The 26,153-nt window shown below is 51.4% G+C and overlaps 1 protein-coding gene across 1 annotated transcript in view; it reads left to right on the top strand.

The window, feature by feature from the left end:
* TBC1D22B (TBC1 domain family member 22B) overlaps positions 1-26,153 on the top strand; it is a 338,740-nt gene that overhangs the window by 76,551 nt on the left and 236,036 nt on the right. Inside the window, exons 4-6 of the mRNA XM_078644349.1 lie at positions 9,507-9,686; positions 10,340-10,410; positions 13,530-13,658. Of these exons, the coding sequence (XP_078500475.1) occupies positions 9,507-9,686; positions 10,340-10,410; positions 13,530-13,658 (380 nt within the window). The remainder of the gene's footprint in view (positions 1-9,506; positions 9,687-10,339; positions 10,411-13,529; positions 13,659-26,153) is intronic.

Here is a 26,153-nt window from a genome sequence, read left to right as displayed (position 1 = left end):
ACCAACCCACCCCTCTTTCCGCGTTGCCTCTTCGCTCCACCCTCCCACTCCTCTTTCCGCGTTGCCTCTTCGCCCCACCACCACCCCTCTTTCTGCGTTGCCTCTTTGCCCCACCCCTCTTTCCGCGTTGCCTCTTCGCCCCACCCACCCCTCTTTCCGCGTTGCCTCTTCGCCCCACCCACCCCTCTTTCCGCGTTGCCTCTTCGCCCCACCCACCCACCCCTCTTTCCGCGCTGCCTCTTTGCCCCACCCACCCACCCCTCTTTCCGCGTTGCCTCTTCGCCCCACCCACCCACCCCTCTTTCCGCGTTGCCTCTTCGCCCCACCCACCCACCCCTCTTTCCGCGTTGCCTCTTCGCCCCACCCACCCACCCCTCTTTCCGCGTTGCCTCTTCGCCCCACCCACCCACCCCTCTTTCCGCGTTGCCTCTTCGCCCCACCCACCCCTCTTTCCGCGATGCCTCTTCGCCCCCCCCACCCACCCCTCTTTCCGCGTTGCCTCCTCGCCCCACCCACCCTTCTTTCCGCGTTGCCTCTTCGCCCCACCCCTCTTTCCGCGTTGCCTCTTCGCCCCACCCACCCCTCTTTCCGCGTTGCCTCTTCGGGCCCCACCCACCCCTCTTTCCGCGTTGCCTCTTCGCCCCACCCACCCCTCTTTCCGCGTTGCCTCTTCGCCCCACCCACCCCTCTTTCCGCGTTGCCTCTTCGGGCCCCACCCACCCACCCCTCTTTCCGCGTTGCCTCTTCGGGCCCCACCCACCCCTCTTTCCGCGTTGCCTCTTCGCCCCACCCACCCACCCCTCTTTCCGCGTTGCCTCTTCGCCCCACCCACCCACCCCTCTTTCCGCGTTGCCTCTTCGCCCCACCCACCCACCCCTCTTTCCGCGTTGCCTCTTCGACCCACCCACCCACCCCTCTTTCCGCGTTGCCTCTTCGACCCACCCACCCACCCCTCTTTCCGCGTTGCCTCTTCGACCCACCCACCCACCCCTCTTTCCGCGTTGCCTCTTCGTCCCACCCACCCACCCCTCTTTCCGCGTTGCCTCTTCGTCCCACCCACCCACCCCTCTTTCCGCGTTGCCTCTTCGTCCCACCCACCCCTCTTTCCGCGTTGCGTCTTCGTCCCACCCACCCACCCCTCTTTCCGCGTTGCCTCTTCGTCCCACCCACCCACCCCTCTTTCCGCGTTGCCTCTTCGTCCCACCCACCCACCCCTCTTTCCGCGTTGCCTCTTCGTCCCACCCACCCACCCCTCTTTCCGCGTTGCCTCTTCGTCCCACCCACCCACCCCTCTTTCCGCGTTGCCTCTTCGTCCCACCCACCCCTCTTTCCGCGTTGCCTCTTCGCCCCACCCACCCCTCTTTCCGCGTTGCCTCTTCGCCCCACCCACCCCTCTTTCCGCGTTGCCTCTTCGCCCCACCCACCCCTCTTTCCGCGTTGCCTCTTCGCCCCACCCACCCCTCTTTCCGCGTTGCCTCTTCGCCCCACCCACCCCTCTTTCCGCGTTGCCTCTTCGCCCCACCCACCCTTCTTTCCGCGTTGCCTCTTCGCCCCACCCACCCCTCTTTCCGCGTTGCCTCTTCGCCCCACCCCTCTTTCCGCGTTGCCTCTTCGGGCCACACCCACCCCTCTTTGCGCGTTGCCTCTTCGATACACCCACCCACCCCTCTTTCCGCGTTGCCTCTTCGCTCCACCCACCCCTCTTTCCGCGTTGCCTCTTCGCCCCACCCCTCTTTCCGCGTTGCCTCTTCGCCCCACCCACCCACCCCTTTTTCCGCGTTGCCTCTTCGCCCCACCCACCCACCCCTTTTTCCGCGTTGCCTCTTCGCCCCACCCACCCACCCCTCTTTCCGCGTTGCCTCTTCGACCCACCCACCCACCCCTCTTTCCGCGTTGCCTCTTCGACCCACCCACCCACCCCTCTTTCCGCGTTGCCTCTTCGACCCACCCACCCCTCTTTCCGCGTTGCCTCTTCGCCCCACCCACCCTCTTTCCGCGTTGCCTCTTCGCCCCCCCACCCCTTTCCGCGTTTCCTCTTCGCCCCACCCACCCCTTTCCGCGTTTCCTCTTCGCCCCACCCACCCCTCTTTCCGCGTTGCCTCTTCGCCCCACCCACCCCTCTTTCCGCGTTGCCTCTTCGCCCCACCACCCCTCTTTCCGCGTTGCCTCTTCGCCCCACCCACCCCTCTTTCCGCGTTGCCTCTTCGCCCCACCCACCCCTCTTTCCGCGTTGCCTCTTCGCCCCACCCACCCCTCTTTCCGCGTTGCCTCTTCGCCCCACCCACCCCTCTTTCCGCGTTGCCTCTTCGACCCACCCCTCTTTCCGCGTTGCCTCTTCGCTCCACCAACCCACCCCTCTTTCCGCGTTGCCTCTTCGCTCCACCCTCCCACTCCTCTTTCCGCGTTGCCTCTTCGCCCCACCACCACCCCTCTTTCTGCGTTGCCTCTTTGCCCCACCCCTCTTTCCGCGTTGCCTCTTCGTCCCACCCCCACCACTCTTTCCGCATTGCCTCTTTGCACCACCCGCCCCTCTTTCCGCGTTGCCTCTTTGCCTCACCCTCCCCTCTTTCCGCGTTGCCTCTTTGCCTCACCCTCCCCTCTTTCCGCGTTGCCTCTTTGCCTCACCCTCCCCTCTTTCCGCGTTGCCTCTTTGCCTCACCCTCCCCTCTTTCCGCGTTGCCTCTTCGCCCCACCCACCCGTCTTTCCGGGTTGCCTCTTCCCCCTCCCACCCGCCCCTCTTTCCGCGTTGCCTCTTCCCCCTCCCACCCGCCTCTTTCCACGTTGCCTCTTCCCCCTCTTTCCGCGTTGCCTCATCCCCCTCCCACCCGCCCCTCTTTCCACGTTGCCTCATCCCCCTCCCACCCGCCCCTCTTTCCGCGTTGCCTCATCCCCCTCCCACCCGCCCCTCTTTTCGCGTTGCCTCATCCCCCTCCCACCCGCCCCTCTTTTCTCGTTGCCTCTTCCCCCTCCCACCGCCCCTCTTTTCTCGTTGCCTCTTCCCCCTCCCACCCGCCCCTCTTTTCTCGTTGCCTCTTCCCCCTCCCACCCGCCCCTCTTTTCTCGTTGCCTCTTCCCCCTCCCACCTGCCCCTCTTTTCTCGTTGCCTCTTCCCCCTCCCACCCGCCTCTTTTCTCGTTGCCTCTACCCCCTCCCATCCACCCCTCTTTCCGCGTTGCCTCTTCCTCCTCCCACCCGCCCCTCTTTCCTCATTGCCTCTTCCTCCCTCCCACCCCTCCTCCTGCATTGCCTCTTCCCCCTCCCACCAGCCCCTCCTCCTGCGTTGCCTCCCCCTACTCTTTCCACCTTGCCTCTTCCCTCTACTCTTTCTACCTTGCCTCTTCCCCCTCTCCCTACCACCCGCCCCTTTTTCCACCTTGCCTCTTCCCCTCCTCACACCCGCCCCTCTTTCCACCTTTGCCTCTCCCCTCTTCCTACTGCCCCTCTTTCCGCATTGCCTCTACCCCAGCCCCTCTTTCCGCCTGTCCTCTACCCCCGCTGCTCTTTCCGCCTGTCCTCTTCCCCCACCGCTCTTTCCGCTTGTCCTCTTCCCCCTCAAACATATGCTTCTCCATATCGAGCAATGCAACCTCATGTAGTGCTACTCCATTTCATGCCACACAAGGGCCCTCCCTTCCACTTCACACAATGTCACATCATGCAGTGCCACTCCATTTCATGCCACTCAGTGCCGCTCCATCCCAAGCCACACTGTGCCGCTCCAGTCCATGCCACACTGTCCCTCTCCATTCCACGTCACACAGTGCCTCTCCATTCCACGTCACACAGTGCCTCTCCATTCCACGCCACACAGTGCCACTCAATTCCACGCCACACAGTGCCACTCCATTTTACGCCACTCCATTCCACGCCACTCGAGGCCACTCCATTCCACGCCACTCGAGGCCACTCCATTCCACGCCACTCGAGGCCACTCCATTCCACGCCACTCGAGGCCACTCCATTCCACGCCACTCGAGGCCACTCCATTCCACGCCACTCGAGGCCACTCCATTCCACGCCACTCTAGGCCACTCCATTCTACGCCACTCAAGGCCACTCCACGCTACTCCACTCTACTCGAGGCCACTCCATTCCACACCACTCGAGGCCACTCCATTCCACGCCACTCGAGGCCACTCCATTCCACGCCACTCGAGGCCACTCCATTCCACGCCACTCGAGGCCACTCCATTCCACGCCACTCGAGGCCACTCCATTCCACGCCACTCGAGGCCACTCCATTCCACGCCACTCGAGGCCACTCCATTCCATGCCACTCTAGGCCACTCCATTCTACGCCACTCCACGCTACTCCACTCGAGGCCACTCCACGCTACTCCATTTAATGCCAATCTGCCCAATGCCACGCCACCCAATACCACTCCACAGATTGTCACCCCAAGCCGTGCCACTTCAAACCATGCAGTGCCACTCCCAGCCGCACAGTGTCACACAAAGCCACTCCATGACACACAGTGCCGCTCCCTCCACGCCACACCATGCCACTCATAGCCACGAAGTGCCATGCCACTCCATTCCAAAAACTGCCACTGCACACCACTCTGCTACAGAACTCAATGCTACTCCACAAAGTACCACTTTTCTCCTCACAATGCCACGTCACTCCACATAGTGCCGCTCTACACAGTACCTCTTCATTCCACACAGTGCCACTCCATGGTGCTCAATGTCCTACATTCCACACAGTGACACTACACTGTACAGCACACAATGCCACGTCAAGCCCTCAATTTCACTCCAAGCCACAATGCCCCTCTATGCCACACAACGCCATGTCACGCAGTGCAACTGTACTCTCCTTTAATCCACGCCCTACAATTACACTCCACTCAATTCCACTTCACTTCGCATCACACAATGCTCTCCTCACAATGCCACTCCTTGCCTTTCCATGCCATTCAGTGTTCACTTCATTCCATACAGTGCCTCTCCACTGCACACAAACTTCACTCCATACAGTACCCCTCCACTGCACACAATGCCAATCCACTCCACTGCATGCAGTCCCCCTCCACTCCAAACAGTGCCACTTCACTCAATTTCACTCCACTCCCTGCCATACAATGCCACTCCCCTCAATACAATGCCACTGCATTCCGCTATATGCCTCTCTATGCACTATACTCCACGTCACACTATGCCATTCAATGTCATCTGATGCCTCACAATGCCACTCCAGTCAGAGCCACTCAACACCACTCCACACAGTTCCATTCCACACCACATGAAGCCATTCCACTCCAAGACACAGAAAGGCACTCCGCACAATATCTCTCCATGCCTCACACAGTGCCTCTCCATGCCTCAGAGTGCCACTTCACGTGGTGCCGCTCTACTCTACGTAGTTCCGCTCTACTCCACACGGTGCCAGTAAGTCCAATGCCAGTAGATTTAACGTAGGCAAGACCTATTGGCTTTGCCAATTCTTGTTTTTGTTAAGTCATTGGCTTTCTTCAACCAGCTTCTTTGAGCCATTGGCTTGAAAGTTTGGCTATAAAGTCTTTGCTCTGCCTACTGGAATATTTTGCTCTAGTCTTCCATCTCCACCCGAGTGCTTGCACTGAACTGCATGAGAGACCATTTTCCAACTATAGTTTGCTGTTTGGCTGTTTTCCCACCCCCCCTGACAGCACTTCCAATTATATTCATGTACCTTGAAGACTGTATACCTCTGCTCCCTGTATATTAAGTTTAAGAAGATGGCCTGGAAAGATGCATGTCCATATGGAGCCTGTGTTCATTGGCACACTTTGTTTGTACATCTATCGTTTAGCTCTCACACTGGTGTGACCGACTGGAGCTGCAGCCTGTGAAAGAGACAAAGCTTCGCCTGCTCAGCTGCTGCTGCCATTTTCTTTGTGGTGTATGGCCAGGATCAGCAAAGTGTTCCTGTCCAGTGCAACCACTAAAGCAGCCTAAATACATACACCCTGCAGAGCTGGCTGTTAAGTAATGAAGCACATTTTGATGATCAAAGCCATCTTGAAAGGCGGCTTTCTAAGTTAAAAGCACCAACAACAAAGTAAGAAGTAACAAGCATTTACAATGCAATAGGTCTCACAGTTGCGACATTTTGAGCTATTGGCATTGTAAATGACAATGCCTTTTATTTGTGTTTAAAAAAACCTGCAATAATAAAAGGCACTTAATTTACAATACCAATATGTCAAGGTTTTTAAAATGCAAGACCTATTGTATTGCAAGTGCTTGTTGTTTACAAGTGCCCCATGCTGCACTTTCATGTTAATAGAGGCCACACCCCTTTCTTTAGATGAGCGTGTCTAACGAAAGGTCAGCGGCCGCTATGAAAGTGAAAGTGCGATATGGGAAGCTTTTACCCAAGAAAGCATTTGTTTCGTCAAGTTGACAAACAAATGCTTTTTGAATGCTGCAGCAAAGCATGTAGTGCCTGCAGTAGGAGAAACCATTAAAGACAATAGTGCTTACAGAGTTAGACGTACTGAATAACAATCGAAGTAAAAGTGCCAGTCCTCATGGAAAATGAAGACAAGGCGGTACTAAGGAGGGACCAACCAGCATATTGACGAATCCGAAGCCAGCATTTACGAAGGCAAATGACAAATATGGGTAGAAATAGGGCGGGGCTTCAAGTCCATACTCCAATACAGCATGGCTCTTAGAGCATTGCATGCACTGCCCAGGCTCGACCTAAAAAAATCTATATCCAAGTCAAGCATATAATGTGCCATATTTGTTGGGTCTTTCTATTTGAATAAAATTATTATGTATTTTTAAAGTAGTATTCTTTTGGACAGACAGTGATACATATCAACCTAGATCATACCTGTAGTGAAAATTTATAAGCAAGAAGTTGCTTTTAGTGAGGGGTGGCTTCCACGTGTAAGCACTTGAGTAGATATTAATAGGCCTACAGGCCTCATTTCGTAGTCCACTCATTGCAGGAGGCATACTCCTGCACCTATCACACCAATAAAATGGACTGCAACTGATAAAAAAAAAAATTATCTTCTGAGCTTTTGATGAAAGGGGCAGAACCAAACGAGCCAATGTGGCTAAAGTTTGTGATCAAGTTCATTTCAAATTCGGCCAGACCTAAGAACCTTAATTTGAGACTGTATCACACTGTTGGTGAATTATCCCTGTTGTACTTGATACAGAGTGTTTCATTGTAAAATCATTCATTATATTGGTCATCAACATCAGCTTTCACATTTGAAAGGAGAAAACGTGGCCAACTAGAAAGCTATCTACTTGATTTGAAACGACAAAAGACAGATTGGCAGCATGTTCGCCGGTACCTTCAGTTTCACATACAACGAAAGTTGTAAAAGACAATGAACTGTGTTACGGGGGCTAATCAAGACTGCACTTAGAAATAGAAAATGAAGCATGCGCAAATGAAATAGAGAAATACTAGGAAATAATATGAAATTTACAAGAATGTTATTCTAACTTCTAATCATAAATAACTTCAACATGCTCAACTTTAGAAATCTACTCACTGCAGATTACCTCTTTCCCTAAGCACAAGCAGAAACAGACACCCAGTCCCAGTGTAAGGAATTTTGTGAAAATGGAGGAATCAAATTAAATGATGATAATCCCACAGTGAAGCAAGCTAAAAATTGACAACTTGTGTTAAGTAAAAATGCCACTGAAAATAATTAACATTTAAAATAAGTTGCATTTTATTTTTAAAGTGATTTTTTTTTTAAACCAGAAACTGTTGAAATGGAGGTATTGAAATGGCCTTAATAGGCACGTAATCACCGTTTGGCTAGTGGAAATTAATTTATCATTTGGGTTTCTACTTTTCGTTTGTGGGGTAATTTGTGTTTTTAGCTTTCGTTATTCCACAATTTGGCTGCTTTGTGTATTGTACAGATACTGCACTGGTTGAAGCAACTATTGTATCGTGTGTGCAAGCCACTAACATTGTAAGCTTTAGCAACTTGTGCATATAATTGTGCTCCTGTGTGCATTTGTTTGTTTGTTTGTTTGTTTATTTGTAATGTGAATGCTAAGAGCACATTACAAATCTAACATATATATTTTAAATACGCTAATTAAACAGCTCAAAAAAAGAAACTGCAATGTGCGTCCTATAACAAAATACAGCACAATACCAAAAATTACAGTGAACAAATCTTGTTATGTAAAACACACACAGAATAATCCCAAAAAGCAGTAGCAGCTGTAGTTGTCTTGCTATTTATGGCCTCAGTTTAAGCAGATGCTGTTTTAATTTATTCGTGCAACTGGTTAGCTTGTGAATTAGCCTTAAATCTGGGTAAGAAATACAATTAATAAAGTTTGTTGTCAACAGTCTGGAGATTGTTACAGTTTTGCCCCTGCTACTTTTACTTCTGAACCTCTAACAAATTTGTCAAGCACTCTTTTAGGATGAACAATTTTGTTCTGGGAAGAGTATGTTTGACCAGTTGGTGGGAATGAGAGAGCTGGCTTATATTTTTGGGCTTTCCAATTTAGCTCTTTCGAAACCAAGCCATGATCTTTGTTGGGTTTGGTTGGTTAGTTGAGACCTCATGGCAGTTGTATCATCATTTTCTTCCCGAAATTGATGCAGGTGATGGTGATTTATGTCGTTTATAGGCTCTTTTTTTGTGGAGGAGTTAAGTATATGACCATAAAGTAATCCATTTTGGACGTTGCTGCTTTCTACGTTAATAATTTGCACTGTTCGATTGCTAACATGGAACACATTTTTGATATACAGCTTTTAGGTAGAAATTGGCAAATGTCACTGTGGTGTGCATCTGTGGGCCACAAGCTAGCTAGCTAAGTGTTGACAAGAACATCCAGATTTCATGCATCTTCCACCAGGGCAGGTACTTGTTTTAACTGGAAGGACCAGCAAATGCCTCGTAGGATATTGAAAGTTTTCCTCTATCTAAACAAGATCAGTTTTACAGCTGTATGCCACATGTCATTGACTCCCAGACAGTTTTTAATTACCAAAATATAATCCTTAATTATGATCCTTGTTGGGTGTTCTTTTAGGGTCAACCAGAAACTGGTAGTCCTTCGCGTACATATTTAATTAGGTGAGGTTAAAGGAATTTATACAAGAAGAGGTGATGGGGCAGAAGCCTGACAGACTCCATAATCTGTGCTGGCAGGATCTGAAGTTTCTTGGTTAATTTGATCTTTTTTATGTAAAAATCAATCGTTTTCGCTTATTCTGGAAATATGTAAAAGGCTATATTGAACTGGTATTTAAATTGCCTTTAAGTAGTAAGCTCCTGTACAGGGTGCGTAGCTTGTACCTAAATAGATGGGCTGCTACATTGCATAAGCTTTGTTAATTTCGCAGATATGCATTTTTGGTGTGATTGATGCGTTTTGGTTAACAGCTTTGGCTGTGATGAAGTCTGACACCCTTGACTAGTTTGAAAAATTATTTTCTTGCTAACCTTTTAATACCCCAGTAGTTTATCAGCACCTTACTGCATGTTGCTAACCTGTGTTTTTGTTTTCTCAGCCGACCCTTTGATAAGGCATCCTCTCCACAAACAGCAGTCGCTCCCGCTTAGACCAGTTATTCCACTTGTTGCTCGAATTTCTGACCAGAATGCATCTGGTGCACCCCCTATGACTGTCCGGGAGAAAACCAGAATGGAGAAGTTCAGGCAACTACTTTCTAGTCCCAACACAGACCTCGGTGAGTTTTTAAGGATTAATGGAAATGCCTGACTTGCTCAGATGTGGATCTTGAATGACTAGGGCTGGAAATGTAAGTTGGAAGGTGAATTTTAGTGGTGGAGAGTCAAGTTACATATGTGAATCTGAACGAGGGAAGTTGTAGTTCGAGGATCTGCATTGCAGCTCCCACAGATAGAGGATGAGATGGAGTCTCCAGGCAGTTTAGTGAATAGGAGATTTTGGTAAGCATGCCAGAATTGGTTTTACACTGGGTTAGCATGTTAATATGTTCGACAGTGTGTTTGAGTTTTGTTTGTGTGGGGCCGGGCTGGGTTTAAAAGATTAATCTACCATGGATCAGATCAGAATTGTTTGTAATTCTGCAAATTGAGTGTATTGAGTTCAGTACACGGGCTGACTTCAATGTGCTTTTCTAGGTATTTTCGCTAGACCATAGAGGGGACAAACATCTCCTGGTTATGCTCTGCATTGACTGTGTTAGGCCTGTGTCAGGAATGCAGATTTTGCTTACTGAAATAAGGGCAGTCTCGGGACGTTTCCAAGGACCGTGAATGCCATTGAATTCTAAATAGCGCTTTGTAGTCTTAAACACAGACTTAATGATCTTCCGGCCCTAGTGACGACAATAAGCTGTACTATTATCCCTTGCAGATGAGCTGAGAAAATGCAGCTGGTCTGGCGTGCCAAGAGAGGTACGACCTGTGACATGGAGACTCCTGTCGGTGAGTGTTTGAGGTAGTCTGAGCTTTGCATGCGTACTTAAGTAGCCCATATTCGCTAAGTAGCCACTCACATCCTCCATCAGTTGATTAGTTAGGTCCTCTTTGCCACAGAGATTCCAGCTTTTGATGGTAGCACTTTGTTTGCTGAATTTCCAGGTACCCCCAAAGGATATCATATTTTCCATTTGCCCTCTTCTCACTTGCCTACGTTTTGTATAGTCTGAACTGTATTTGGTAGTGCTGTGGTCACCAAGGTGCTTGTTAAGTGTCAGCAAATGGACGTATTACTTATTGGCGTGTCACAAGGTAAGGCACCTCCCCTAAAAAACACCTAAATAACAAATGCAATGTATTTTGTACAGCTACACTAAATAAATTACGATAAAAGCCCTATGAAGAAAGCATTGTTGCCTATATAGACTTATAGAAAAAATGTACAGTTAACCATGTAATGTGCAGTAAAGGTTAGTCTCGTCACCATAAGAGTAGTGAGCTCGTCTGCCCATCTGTTGTCCCCTCCCCCCCACACACGCACACACTTATTGCCTGGCTTTTGATGCAACTTTGATTATAGAGTACTGAGCTCAGCTGTCCTTGTTCCCAGTATCAGCGTTCTTTCCTTAAAACCTATCCACCATTCGTACTTCTGCCCCCTGTAAGTCCCTAGTAAGTTGTTGCCATAGAGAGTTCATGGGCTGGAAATTTGGCAACGTGAGAACCACAGCACTGTGATGGCTTCACTGAACCCAGGAGTGCTTGGTACCAAACATCTCCTTGTAATAAATCCACATTGTGCCAGTGTGAGATGTTTTAAACCATGTACTCAAAGGGCACCTCAGAGGTGCACCCTGAAAACCTACCAACCCTGGTGTGGTCTCTGACCGGCTGTAGGCAGCCAGCCAGCCAGCCACCACCAGACATGTTTCTGGACCCCTGGTTGGAGAGCCCCTTCTCTCTGGGACCAGAAACAATGCACATTGTGGGCAGAGGTGTCACACCTCCTCTCCCAGAATGGGCCAGTGCTAGAAGAGGGAAACTTCAAAGGCCTGCCGCCTTTGTAATGCGACCTCCAGCCTCTGCTGCTAGCAGCAGATTGCAGCCCTGGTTACACCCCATGTTGGGCGTGAAAACCAGTGGAAAACTTAGAATAGGAGGTGTGGCCACCTCTGCCCACTCCACCCCTATGGTGGGGGAGGCAGAGTGAAGCACATCTTACAGTCCCTGCCATTTTGAAAATGGGGGGACCAGTCCATGCAGGGTTAGTACTGATCCTTCTCCCACAGAAGGGTGGCATAATACAGGGTGTAGCCACCCAGGTAATGTGCCCATTGGCACTACCTGCCACTCCCCTCAAGCGCCCCTAAATGTAGTATTTAGGTAGCATCCATTTACCTGGACACTCGATCAGCGACGATCTACCAAGAAAGAAGACATCCCTGCTGAGAAGGCTGAAGACGACCACTGCTTTGGCCCCAGCCCTACCGGCCTGTCTCCAGCTTCTGTGAATCTGCGACCTGTCTTGCAGCCAGTGACCTCTGAAAACCCTGGGAGGACTGCTGCCTCTGAAAAAGCATTCAATCTCCTGTGAACAGCGGACTTTTGGGATTTAAGTACAAGGGAGTGTAGAGCTGCCTGTAGGTCCAAGATACGGATGGAAGGGAGGATTAGGGTGGGCTGGCATAAAGAAATTAGGTGTGACGGAAGAATCTTTGTGGAGTTGGTGCAGCCCACATTTGTAGGTAATTTAATAGGTCAGTGGAATAAGGCAAATAGCAGCTGTTGGTGCTTGTTTTGTGACTAAAAGGAGTTGTAAGACAAGGTGACCGTTGCAAGGAGCTGATCGTTCGCCACTTGGGTGCTCTGGACAATAGACCTGTACTGAATTAGCGTAAGGAGTTTTATGATTTTAGGGGTGACAAGTTTGGAGGGGGACTGGCAGTGTTAGAGGACATGTATATTTACATAAATACAGCTCTTGGGATTGAGCCTCATTTGGTAGGGAGGCTAGATGGGGAGGAAGAGTAGAGGTGGCTGTAAAAATGGTGCAGAGATTGTTTGGAGCAGAACATGGTGGAAAGGTTATTAGCTGTTCGATGGGATGAACTGGGTTATACTGGTACATGGGCCTGAAATTAGAAAGAAAAACGTTTTAGGTTCAGGGCTTATGTTAAATGAGAAATTCCTAATGGATTATTCAATTGAGGCACATTCAGTAGTGAGTACATGGCTTAAATGTTAGTATTCGGGAGCTTGGTAGTAGTATACTTCCTCGAAACTCAGTGCACATCCTAGTCTAGAGAGTGAATGGTGGGTGAATCTATATCTTATGAGCATGTTGATGTAGTGGATCTGTTGGAGGTAGCAGTAGTTAGTGCAATGGCACTTACTTTGCATTTGAACATTACAGCCTTGTGACAAGGCTCTCTGCAAAGTGATCTATTAGTTTTCTTTAGGCTTCCCAGACAGGGCAGTATGCCGTTTGTAACAATACATCATTCCTAGCACTCCTTTCACTTCAGCTGTGTTCCCCCTGCGCCAAGTAAACGGAAGCACCATTAACTGGACATAAAAATCAGGATTTTTAACAGTGTCAACCTGCAAATCTTAAAAAATGATTCTCTGTTCTGCTTCCTGCTTTTTACATCTGACTAGACATTGACCGATAGATCAGTAATTTCGGATATAAAAAGAGGAAATGTGGACCTTTCCTTTAAGTGAGAAAAAATAATGAGAATGGTTAATTAAAAATAAACTGATATTTATTTAGCAGGGTTTTTGGGGATTATTATATGACAAACACAGGCTTGTGTGTTCGCCCACTACCTATCCCCCGAGCATATGCTCTATTTTACTACACATGCCAACCTGTTGCATTTTTCATTATTCATCTATAATAAACATAGGCATGCACACAGTTCCATTATGCACACATGTACAATTTCAGTACGTACACACAGCCATCTGTAGAATTCCATTTTACCCACAACGCAGTGGAAAATTAATTTGTGTTACATATGCACAGTAACATTATTTTTATCTGCACACAAATGTAGTAGCCCATTAAATTCTCCTGAAAGAAGTTAGCTATGTTTGCTGAAGAGCTGCTTTTTGGATTAAAGGGGTATCTCCCAGCCAACATGGAGCGGCGGATGCAGACCCTGCAGCGCAAGCGGGAGGAGTACTTTGGCTTCATTCAGCAGTATTATGACTCCAGAAATGAAGAGCACCATCAAGACACCTACAGGCAGGTATGGTCTTTTATAATTGTTTCCGCCAGTTCCACCACCACTCTCTATTCCACATTATTGCCTCCTGTCTAGCTTCATGTTATCATTGTCTTTCTGGGTTTCCCATCTGTTTGTGAGTTGGGCCTGTTTCTATACTCTGAAATATTTATTCATTCTTGCCCACTGCTCCTTCATTGTTTCTTTGTTCTCTTGTTCACCCTTACTTTTTTTGGGTACGTGGAAATTGATTCTGCCGTTGAGGTAATCTGAAAGAAACACGTTAGTGATAGATTCCTTACCTTAGAATTACCCCCAGGTGTCAGACTGGATCGTAGACGTCGTAGTCGCCAAGATGACGTCGCTTGAGCTACTTAGACGCGCCCACGCGCGCTGACGTCAGTTCTATCTTTTTCCATGCCAGCAAGCGCATATCCGGAGAGAGCGGTACCCCCAGTCAATTTTTGACTGAGTTTTTAGGGACTTTTGTCTGTTTTTAGAGTCTTTGACTCCTGGTGTGTAGGGATGCCCGGTTTTAAATCTTGCGCGGCTTGGCCCCGCATGATGTCGGTGACTGACCCGCACTGGGAGTGTCTCTTATGCCTTGGGTACGACCACGACTCCGAGTCATGCCCCGAATGCTGGACCCTGGCTCCAAAAACTTTGCGGGAGCAGTCCCGTAATTTTCTGGAGACCGGGAGTCGGGGAACTGGTCGCGGAGCCACCATCACCATCGTTCGACAAAGTCTTCGCACTCTGAGTCAGATAAGGCGAACCACAAGAAGTCGAAGAAGCGCTGTCTCTCTTTACCTTCCCCTAGCCTGTCACGTGACACGGCTGAGGGTGCGCGTGGCACCGCCCCCACGGCTCCTGCAGAACCTATGCAGTTGCCTATGGCCTACCCCGACGAGATGGTGCCGGACCAGTGTTGATCGACGCAGATGGGGAATTTCTATCCCTTTCTCCATCCACCTCCTTCTTGTCCGCCTGCCCGGCAGGTTGTGGGGGACGGGGAGGACTGGGAGGGGTCTGAGGACCCTCTTGCAGCCCAGTGCGAGCTAGAGCCGAACTGGGAAGAGGATTTGGAGGATGCAGGTGACCTGGATTTTACTCCAGAACCTGGCACACTGTCTCCTCCTACTGTGGCTACGGAGGAGGGTGGTACATATTCTGTGGTGTTACGTAGGGCAGCCAAGGCTCTTCACCTCGAGCTCCCTACGGTGGCCGTCAGTACTAACCTCCTGACAGAAGCGCTTCGCCCGGCGTCTTCCTCGCCGGTGCCGCTGCTTCCCTTTAGTGATGCACTTTTGGAAGTTCTTATGGGCACCTGGTCCAGGCCAAACACAGGGTACCTGTAGATAAGAATGTGGCCCGCCGGGTGACCCCATTTTCCTCTCACAACACCCTACCCATGAGAGCTTGGTTACCCAAGCCTCTGCGTCCCCATGCGCATTCCCTTCCACACCTCCAGACAGAGAATCCAAAAAACTGGAACAATTAGGGAAGACATTTTTTTACTTCTGCCAGTTCAGGCCTGCGGTCTGTGAACACCGCATGCCTCTTGGGCCGTTATTCCCATTCTGTGTGGGACAGGGCTGCGCAGGTGCTGCCTCAGTGTCTGGAGGAGGCCTGAACGGTGCTCTCCCAAGCTATTGCTTAGGGGAGAGACGCAGCCAAGTTCACGTTTTGTTGTGGCCTTGACACCGCCGACTCGCTGGGCAGGGCGTTTTCCATGACAGTGGCGCTACGCCGCCACGCCTAGCTGAGGCCAACTGCCTTTCCGGGGATGTCCAGAACACTCTGATGGACATGCCCTTTGATGGCACTCGCCTTTTTGGTAACAAGGCAGACAGTGCGTTGGAGCGTTTTAAGGACTTGCGGGCTACTGCCAAGTCCTCAGGCCTTTCGGCCACGAGCACTCCTTCCGCTTCTGCTTTTCACGCCTTTTGTGGCCAAGGAAGGGGCACCCAAACACGTTTGTTTCAGAGCCACAGGACTGCGCAGCAGCAGTCTCAGCGCAGCCGCGGACCTGGGACCTGCAGAAGTGGGTCACGGGGCCAGCGGGCAGGTCAGTCCACCACCTCCCCTGCAGCCACTGCTCCCAACCTTCCTAGTCCGGTGTTTCAGGCTCACCTAACACCAGTGGGTAGCAGCATTCACCATCACCTCCCCCACTGACGCATCATCACTTCAGACAGGTGGGTTCTGCCGATAGTCCGAGGGGCTACTCCCTCTTCTTCGAGACTACTACTCCAGCCACGCCACCTCAGTCCCACCGCATGTCGGGGGATCATTTGGCGCTTCTCCAGCAGGAAGTTGCGGCCCTCTTGGCCAAGGGGGCCATTGAGCACGTTCTGACGCCAGAAGTAGGTCGTGGTTGTTACTCCCACTACTTCCTGGTTTCAAAAAGGACGAGGGCCTCACTTAGATCTTCGGAACTTCAATCGCTTCCTCCGGAAGGAGAAGTTTAAGATGCTCATTCTTGCTCAGGTCTTGTCTGCCCTAGACCCGCAAGACTGGTTGGTAGCGTTGAAGTTGCTGGATGCTTAGTTTCATATCCCCGTCCTACCGGCTCACCAGCATTACCTGCGGTTCATGGTAGGCCACGGGCACTTTCAGTTCACCGTGCTCCCTTTTGGCCTTACCAGCGTCCCTCGGGTGTTAAAAAAAAAGTGAAGGTGGTGGTTGCAGCCCGTCTGCACAACTCAGAGGTTTCAGTCTTCCCCTATATCAACGACTGGTTGTTGAAGGCGGGCTCGCCCCAGGCAGTCGTCTCCCTCCTCCAGACTACAACCGACCGCCTGCATTTGCTGGGGTTCTCCATCAGCGTGCCGAAGTCACACCTGATTCCCTCTCAGATGCTCCTCTTCATCAGACCGGTTCTGGACATAGCGCAGTTTCGGGTTTATCCTCCCGAACAGCGATTCTGGGACATTTGGGCTATCATTCTGGTCTTTCGGCCCTTGCAGGCTCTGCAGTGGGACCTGAAGTTCCAGTGGGCGCAGCATCACGGGGGCCTGTCCGAGTCCGCCCAGATCTCGGAGAGCACTGCACAACAGTTGCAGTGGTGGCTCACAAACGAACGTTGGGTCAGCGGCAGATCCCTCTCCCTTCCCCAACCGGGGCACACAGTGGTGACTGATGCGTCCCTCCTGGGATGGGCCGGCCACATGGGAGAGGCAGAGATCAGAGGCCTCTGGTCTCCGGTGGAGTCCAGGCTCCATTTCAACCTTCTGGAGCTCAGGGAGATCCTACTTGAACTGAAAGCATTCCTTCCCTCTGTCAAAGGGAGAGTAGTGCAGGTGTTCACAGACAACACCGCTGCCATGTGGTATTGCAACAAACAAGTCCGTGTGGGGTTGTGGACCCCATGTCGGGAGGCTCTGCGTCTCTGGACATGGCTGGAACGGTAAAGGCATTTCCTTGACTGTTCACACTTGGCAGGTTCTTTGAACGCCAGGGCGGACGAACTCAGCCGCAGGTTCTTGATGGATCATGAATGGCGTCTTCATTCGGAGGTGACGTAGGGTCTCTTTCAACAGTGGGGAGAGCCTTGGTTAGATCTATTCGCCACCGTAGAGAACGTGCAATGTCATTGTTTCTGCGCGTTGGAATTTCCAAGGCGGCACGCGCTCAAGGACGCTTTTCGTCACAAGTGGAGCTGCTGTCTATTGTACGCCCTTTCCCCTATACCACTTCTACCCAGAGTGCTGTAGAAGATCAGGGGCGACCGGGCCCAAGTCATTCTTGTGGCTTCGGACTGGGCTCGAAGAGTTTGGTATCCCGAGCTACTCAGTATGAGCATGGATCCCCCGATCCGCTGCCTCTTCGGGAGGATCTTCTGTCGTAGCAGCAGGGGACGGTCCTCCACCTTAACCAGTCCAGCCTCCACCTACATGCGTGGAGATTAAGTGGCAACAGTGGATTCCTTTTGACTTGCCTCCTGAAGTCTCTGATATCATTCTGGCAGCGGCGTTCCACCACTAAATCAGTATACGCCTACAGTTGGACCAAATTTGTGGCATGGTGCACAGAAAAAGCTGTGGATCCCCTTTCTGCCCCTCTTTCAGAAGTCCTTTTGTTCCTTCTTTCTCTGGTCCAGCAGGGCTCTGTTCTGATCACTATTAAGGGCTATCTTTCTGCAATCTCTGCCTTTCTCAGGCTCCCTGATCAGCCCTCTCTTTTCAAGTCCCCTGTTGTGAATAGATTTCTGAAAGGCATTACTCACCTTTTCCCTCCTATTCCGTGTGTGATGCCGCAGTGGGACTTGAATCTGGTTCTTACCTATTTGATGTGCGCTCCCTTTGAGCCGCTTCACAACTGTCCTCTTCTTTTATTGACTTTGAAGACTGCTTTCCTGGTTGCCATCACCTCTGCTAGGCACGTGAGTGAGCTCCAGGCTCTTTCCTGTAAGCCTCCTTTTCTTTTGGTTCATCCGGACAAGGTTGTGCTTCGCACTCGTCCTTCCTTCTTGCCAAAGGTTGTCATTGCCTTCCACATCGGGCAGACTATCACCTTGCCCACTTTCTTCCTGCCTCCTCACCCTTCCAGAAAGGAAGAGAGGCTCCACCCTCTGGACCCAAAACGTGCGCTTTCATTTTACCTGAATCTCACACAGCAGTTCCGGGTGGATGACCAGCTCTTTGTTGGCTACGTAGGCGCCAAGAAAGGCTGGGCTGTACACAAGAGGACTATCTCCCGCTGGGTTGTCTTGTGTATCAAGGCCTGTTATTCTCTGGCTAAAAAGGAACTTCCGGTGGGGTTGCGTGCCCATTCTGCCAGGGCGACGGCAGCTACTACGGCATTGGGACGTGGTGTCCCTCTGCAATACATCTGTCAGGCAGCCACGTGGGCCTCGCTGCACACTTTTACTAAGCATTATTGCCTTGACAGTCAATTCTGGAGAGACTGCTTCTTTGGCCGTTCTGTTCTCCGTGACTCTCTGATGTGATCTAAGTTTGCAGACCGACCGCCGGGGTTGGTGTTGCTGGGGTATCTATTCTAAGGTAAGGAATCTATCACTAACGGGTTTCTTTCAGATAATAATAATCCACATTTGTAAAGCGCGAACAATCACCCGTAAGGGTCTCCAGGCGCTAGGGGCCGTCGGGAAGATTAAGCAAACTATTGCCCAGAGTCACATGGTGCTGGGCTAATCTGCCGCCGGAACTGGGGATCGAACCGTGATCCCCAGATTCCAGCGTCAGTCGCCCTGGCCGCGGCGCCACACCTCCCCTGAACAAGTTACTTACCTTTGGTTACGATATGTTCGAGGCATGTGGGCTGCTAAATTCATCTCTGCAGCATAGATCGCCGCCTAGTGTTGGGTCCGGATGATTGCACATTGTTGTCCTGGAAGAGTCTTCGAAGTATCACGAGATAGGTGGCTCCTCCCCTGGACTACAGTGCGCATGGGCATCGACTCCATCCCCAGATTGTTTTTTTCCGCCATTGGGTTCGGATGTGATTTCGACGTCTCCTGTTCGGAATCGTAAAAGTACTTTATCAAGGCCAAAAGGCCTTATTGGCACCGTCGGTATTGTTCGCGTTCGGTCCCGTCTATCTTCCAGCTCGTAGAGTCGGATATCCGGGGGGTCGTGAGACTCTTCGGTGATCGGGGCCTAGTCGACGCAGCAAGAATTCGACGGCATGGAGCGGAGTCCATTCAAGAAATGTCCAGTGTGTGGATCCAAGTACCCACACATCGACGTCCATCCTGTGTGCAACAAGTGCCTGTCGCCGGACCACGACGAGGCCAACTGTATGGCCTGTTCCAGATTTCGATCGAAAAAGACGATCAAGCTTCGGCGCGTTGCGCGCCTTGAGGCCCAGCGATCGGCTCCAGCACCGGTGGACCTCTTTGACGACCCCGCGGAAGACGAGCAAGTGCGTCACCTGCAGATTTCCCCTACCCCGGTGGAGGTCGAGTCCGAGGACGGAGCTGACGACCACAGTCCCGACATTGAAGAAATCGTCAAGAAGGTAGGGGACGACGACGAAGCATATGGGGCCATGGAAGATAGCTCGGAGGAAGAGCTATGCCCCGTTCGTACTCTTACAAAGGCTCAGGTCACGGGATCTCCACACGGCCTTACCCACGACCTTACACCTCGATCCACGGCCCCGCCTTCCGGCTCGGCTACGGACACCTCCGCGGAGCCGCCATTACTGAAAACGAAACCGAAACCCTCGGTACCGGTGAAAACAAAGATGGCCGACACGCCATTGAAACCGAAGACGTCCGCTCCGGTGCCGACGCAGTCGTCTTCGGGGGACCCCAAACAGGCGCAAGCTGCCGACCAGGCTAAGGTGCCGAAGGTGGTTAAGGAGCCAAGCTCGAAGAAGCCCATCGGGTCGGAGTCTACCAAGGGAGACAAGCCGACGCGCAAGAAGTCTGCCGAGCCTGCATCGGGAAAGTCTGTCGTGCCGAAAACCAAGGGGCCCGTTGACGCGAAGTCGGTGAAGGCCGCAGAGCCGAAGTCTGGGGCCGTGACCCCTAAAGGAAAACCGATCGATCCGAAGCCATCGGCATCGACGTCTACGGTGGTGGTCAGTGATCGAAGCGCACCAGTCACGAGTGCTCCTCGACCAGACAAACATAAGTCAGCCACGCTCGGGTCTTCCCCAGGGGGCGGACCGCGGACATCAGTCGGATCGACGAAACCGTCCGCTTCCTTTACGAAGCAGGTCTCGGACTCCCTCAAGCGCCTTAAGGACAAGGCTTCGGCATCGGAACCGAAGACTCCTTCCGCACCGAAGCTAACAGACGCACCGAAGACCACATCGGCACCGCTCGTCTACACGTTGCCGCCTAAGGTGGCACCGAAGGCCTTCGCACCGCGGTCGGTGCCCAAGGACACCGTGTCGACGTCCACTCCACCGGCTAGGACCGTGGGTCCTCGACAACCTTTGGTTGAAGAACGGTCGGAGCATTTCATCGATGCGGACACCGGCAAACTCACGCTATACAAGAGGAAGATTACATCACAACCTTTGCAGTCCTTTACCATTCCTCTGAAACGTAAAAAGCCTGCAGCAGACACCCCAGTTCTGGTGGAGCAGATTCTTCCTCAGCATAGGCGGAGTGCGACACCTTCACCCACATACTCAGATGGGGATGGAGGGGACCAAGATGAGGAGTACAACTTCCCTGCTCATACAGAGCCTGATGAGCAGCAGGAATCATGGATGGATACTGGTGATCAAGGGGACCAGCAGACGGTCCAGGATCCACAGGTCTATAATGTAAAGCCGTCTCCCACGGAGGACTCTGCGGCATTTAATGCCTTTCATCGAAAGGGCAGCTACAAACCATAAGGTGGAGATGCATGCTGACCCCATGGAAGTGGACTTCCTTTTTGACACTTTCTCTACTGCTGAAAAAACTGTCAAGACTCTCCCAATGTTGAAAGGGGTCCTTAAGCATGCGGCAGACATTTTCAAGGAACCCACAAGATCCCGGGTGGTAAACCCACGCATTGAGAAGAAATACAGACCGACACCTGGCGACCCCACTTACATACGGGGCCAGTTGCCTTTGGACTCTTTGGTGGTCTCTAATGCCCGCAAGAGGGCAAACTCCCAAACGACAAGTGAAGCTCCTCCCCCAGACAAAGAGTCAAAGGTGCTGGAGGCATCTGGGAAGCGGGTAGCAGCTCAGGCAGCCAACATATGGCGCATCTCAAACACGCAAGCTCTGTTGGCCAGATACGATAGGGCGCACTGCGACACCCTAGAGCAGCTGTTACAACACCTCCCAGACCAGTTTAAAGAGGGAGCTGAAATGCTTATTCAGGAGGGGAAGCTCATCTCCAACGCTGCTATAAAGTGTGCGCTAGATGTTGCGGACACAGCAGCGAGAGCGATCAACACTAGTGTGATGCTGAGACGTCAGGCATGGCTCCGCATCTCGGGATTCAAGCCAGAGATACAAACTACTATCCTCAACCAACCCGTTAATCCAGACAGGTTGTTTGGCCCAGAGGTGGACACCACCCTAGAGAAGATCAAAAAAGATACCGAGACTGCCAAGTCCATGGGAGCTCTCCAGTCACAACAATTTAGAGGGAACACTTTTCGTCGCTCAGGCAATCGAGGTGTTAACAGAGGGCACATGTCGCAGCAGACGCCATTCAATAAAAGTGGTGCACAATCCTCCTACAGCAAGCAGGGCAGAGGTGGATACAGAGGAAACAGTGCCAAGGGTAGAGGCAGAGGCAACAACAGTTCCCGTTCCTCTGCCGCCAACAAACAGTGACTCCCTGTCACTGCCCCCCGACCATCCAACACCTGTCGGGGGGAGACTCCAACAGTTCCTGCCCGTCTGGAAGTCCATCACCACAGACAGGTGGGTCAGGAAACTTATCCAGTTCGGCTATTGTTTAGAACTGACATCCACCCCACCACCAATGCCCCCAAAACACCGTCCTATGTCAGCAGAGCACTTGCACTTATTGCAGCAGGAGGTTCTAGTGATGCTGCAAAAAGGCGCAATAGAGCTCGTGCCGGTGGAGGAGGAAGGCACAGGGGTTTATTCCCTGTACTTCTTAATCCCAAAGAAGGACGGCTCGCTCAGACCGATTCTAGACCTACGCCCCTTAAACCAGTACATTCTTTCAGAACACTTTCACATGTTGACACTGCAGCAGGTTCTTCCTTTGTTATGACAGGGAGACTTCCTCGCAACCTTGGACCTCAAAGATGCTTACTTTCACATACCACTCCACCCCTCCCACAGAAAGTACCTCAGGTTCACCATCCAAAACAGGCATTACCAGTTCAAGGTACTCCCCTTCAGAGTGACCACTGCTCCCAGAGTGTTCACAAAATGTCTGGCGACAGTGGCGGCACACCTTCGGAGACAGGGTATACATGTCTACCCTTATCTGGACGACTGGCTCGTGCAGGCAAAGTCAGCCCAGCAGTGCGCCGCAGACATGTCCCACACCATTCACCTCCTTCACAGTCTAGGATTTACACTGAACTACCCGAAGTCACACCTTCAGCCAGCCCATGTGCGGCAGTATTTAGGCGCGACGATCAATACTCTGGCTGCCACAGCTCAGCCAAACCCAGCGAGGATCGACAACATCCAGGCGCTGATCCAACAGTTCAGACCACAACACTCACTCCCAGCGAGAGTGTTCCTGCAGTTGATAGGCATGATGGCCTCCTGCATCTTCATAGTCCCGCACGCGAGACTCCATATGCGTCCGCTCCAAGAATGCTTAGCGCATCAGTGGACTCAGGCTCAAGGACAACTAAACGACCTAGTGTTGGTGACGGGTCGGGCATACAGCTCTCTGCATTGGTGGAATCCACACAACCTTTGCAAGGGCTGACCATTTCAGGAGCCTGTGCCACAGATTACACTAACAACGGACGCGTCTCTCCTGGGATGGGGGGCTCATGTGCTCCACTATACGGTGCAGGGACTATGGACAACGCAACAAAGGAAGATGCACATCAACTACTTGGAGCTGATGGCAATCTTCATGGCACTCAAGTCCTTCAAAGTACATCTGTGCAACAAAGTCATGTTGATCCGGACGGACAACATGACGGCCATGTACTACATTCAAAAGCAGGGAGGTACGCACTCTCCACAGTTGTCTCATCTGGCTCAGAGCATGTGGAAGTGGGCCATTCAGAGGAACATCTTCCTCATGGCGGAACACCTCCCGGGCACGGACATCAGATGGCGGATCTGCTCAGCAGGTACAGCCACCAGATGCACGAGTGGGAGTTACATCCATCAGTACTCCGCCCGTACTTCCAGCAGTGGGGTCATCCAGAGATAGACCTGTTTGCCACGGAGGAAAACGCAAAATGCCAAAGCTTTGCCGCCAGGTTCCCTCACCCACTATCGCAGGGCAATGCGATATGGATGAACTGGTCAGGCAGATTTGCGTACGCTTTTCCCCCAGCGCCTCTCATTCCGCTGGTGGCAAAAAAGCTCAAGCAACACTCGCTGACGCTCATCCTAGTTGCTCCAACGTGGGCGCGACAACCGTGGTACACCACATTCCTCGAACTCTCCGTGGTACCGCATCAAAGACTGCACCTCACACCCCGGCTCTTGACACAGAACCGTGGCGACATTCAGCACCCGGATCCGCAGCAGCTCAATCTGGCGATCTGGCTCCTGAGGTCTTAGAGTTTAGCTACCTTGATTTGCCCCCTAAATGCATGGACCTCATCCGGGAGGCAAGGAAGCCCACTACCAGAGCTTGCTATGCTGCAAAATGGAAGCGGTTTGTCATCTACTGTACCGAGCACGCTATCAACCCGCTCGATGCCTCCATTCCTAATATCATCTGCTATCTGTTGCATCTTTACAAATGCAATCTAGCATACGCTTTCATTAGGATTCACTTATCCGCCATAGCGGCTTATCTCCAAAACAGGCAGCATCTCTCGGTCTTCAGGGTGCCTGCCATTAAAGCATTCCTGGAAGGGCTGAAGCGGGTCATCCCTCCCAGGACCCCGCCGGCTCCTGTGTGGAACCTCAATGTGGTGCTCACCAGATTGATGGGTCCCCCATTTGAACCTCTGCATTCATGTGAGCTTCAGTTCCTCACATGGAAAGTGGCTTTTCTCATTGCCATAACGTCTCTACGACGTGTTAGTGAGCTACATCGCTCACCATCCAAGAGCCATTTATACAAATTCATTCAAACAGGGTGGTGCTGCGCACTAACCCCAAATTTCTCCCTAAGGTGGTGTCGCAGTTTCATGTCAATCAAACTATCGAACTGCCCGCATTCTTTCCCAACCCAGAAACGGTAGCAGAAAGGATGCTCCATACGCTTGATGTCAAAAGAGCGCTTATGTACTACATTGACAGAACACAACCTTTTAGGAAGACACAGCAACTCTTTGTTGCCTTCGCAGCCCAGCACAAAGGCAACCCCATTTCCAAAGCAGGAATAGCCAGGTGGATCGTTAAGTGTATTCAGATTTGCTATCAGAAGGCTAAGCGCACTTTAACGGTCCCCCCCCAGGGCACACTCCACACGCAAGTTGGGGGCCTCCATGGCATTCCTGGGTAACATTCCTTTGGAAGACATTTGTAGGGCAGCCACATGGTCTACACCACATACGTTTACCAAACATTACTGTCTAGATGTGCATTCCAAACAGCAGGCAGCTGTAGGACAGGCTGTTCTTAAAACACTTTTTCAGACTTTTGCAGCTGTCACGGGCGGCCGCCGTTAATGGAGGGACTGCTATGTATTCTATGCTACAGATATGAATTTAGCAGCCCCCATGCCTCGAACTGAATATGCTACTTACGAGTATGCATCTGTTCTTGGCATGTAGGGCTGCTAACATTCATATCGCCCGCCCTCCTCCCCGGCGCCCGTAGCGGCTGCAGACTTTTCTTACATTTTATCTCTAGCATGGCCATCACTTTCACTGTTAAACTCCATCTTTGCCACAATGGCTAAAAACAATCTGGGGATGGAGTCGATGCCCATGCGCACTGTAGTCCAGGGGAGGAGCCACCTATCTCGTGATACATCGAAGACTCTTCCAGGACAACAATGTGCAATCATCCGGACCCAACACTAGGCGGCGATCTATGCTACAGATATGAATGTTAGCAGCCCTACATGCCAAGAACAGATGCATACTGGTAAGTAGCATATTCAATCTGTAAGAAACATTAGTTAGTGATAGATTCCTTACCGCCTCACCCATCCTCCCTGTTCTGCGAACTGATTTCTAGGGTAAGGTCATCTCTTTCAGGGCCCTAGTTGCAATGCACCAGTGGTCAGTATCTTGCATGGCTCTGCGTTCCTGGTGCAGAAAGTCGTGTACAGAACTGACATAGCACGCGTGGGCGCGTCTAAGTAGGTCCAGCGACATCATCTCGGCGACTACGATGCCAGCGACATACGCGGAGCCGCATGACAACGCCTACCGACGGCCGGGGTACTGCTGACGAAAACTTTCCGGATCCAGTCTGAGGCCTCGGGGTAATTCTAAGGTAAGGAATCTATCACTAACTAATGTTACTTACATATATATTGTTACCGGAGGTAAGTAACTTGTTTTTTGGGTCCGTTTTTGTGTAGGCATTTGTAATTCACAGTCAATTGTAGGTCACTCAAGAAACATAGGCTGGAAGTCTGTGACTTACTGGAGGACAGGAAGCTGGATATTTTATTTCCTGGCTGGAAGAGGATTCAGTCCCTGAAATATTAGAAGCTCTTCCCCCCCCGGTTACGGGATATGCAGGCTGGATAGAGCCTGCGGGAGGGGGGGGGGAGGGATTGCGGTAATCCACCTGGGACGACATTAACTGTACCGTGGAGCGGGTACCTATACTTGATGGGGAAGCTGGCGTGTTCTCCATAAATGTTACTACAAACTGCATTATTAAAGGCCTATTGGTGTATAGACCCCCTGGAGGCAGCAGTCAGTTTTTGGCCAGTCTTATACAAAACTTACTCCCCCCTGCCATGCGCTATGGCACATTTTTATTGTTAGGGGATTTTAATGTGCATTTTGATG

This window comes from Lissotriton helveticus, chromosome 5_1 (genome assembly GCF_964261635.1).
Source record: "Lissotriton helveticus chromosome 5_1, aLisHel1.1, whole genome shotgun sequence".
NCBI classification, from domain to species: domain Eukaryota; kingdom Metazoa; phylum Chordata; class Amphibia; order Caudata; family Salamandridae; genus Lissotriton; species Lissotriton helveticus.
Note: the sequence above shows the minus strand (reverse complement) of the source record. Positions and strands in the feature narration are given on the sequence as shown.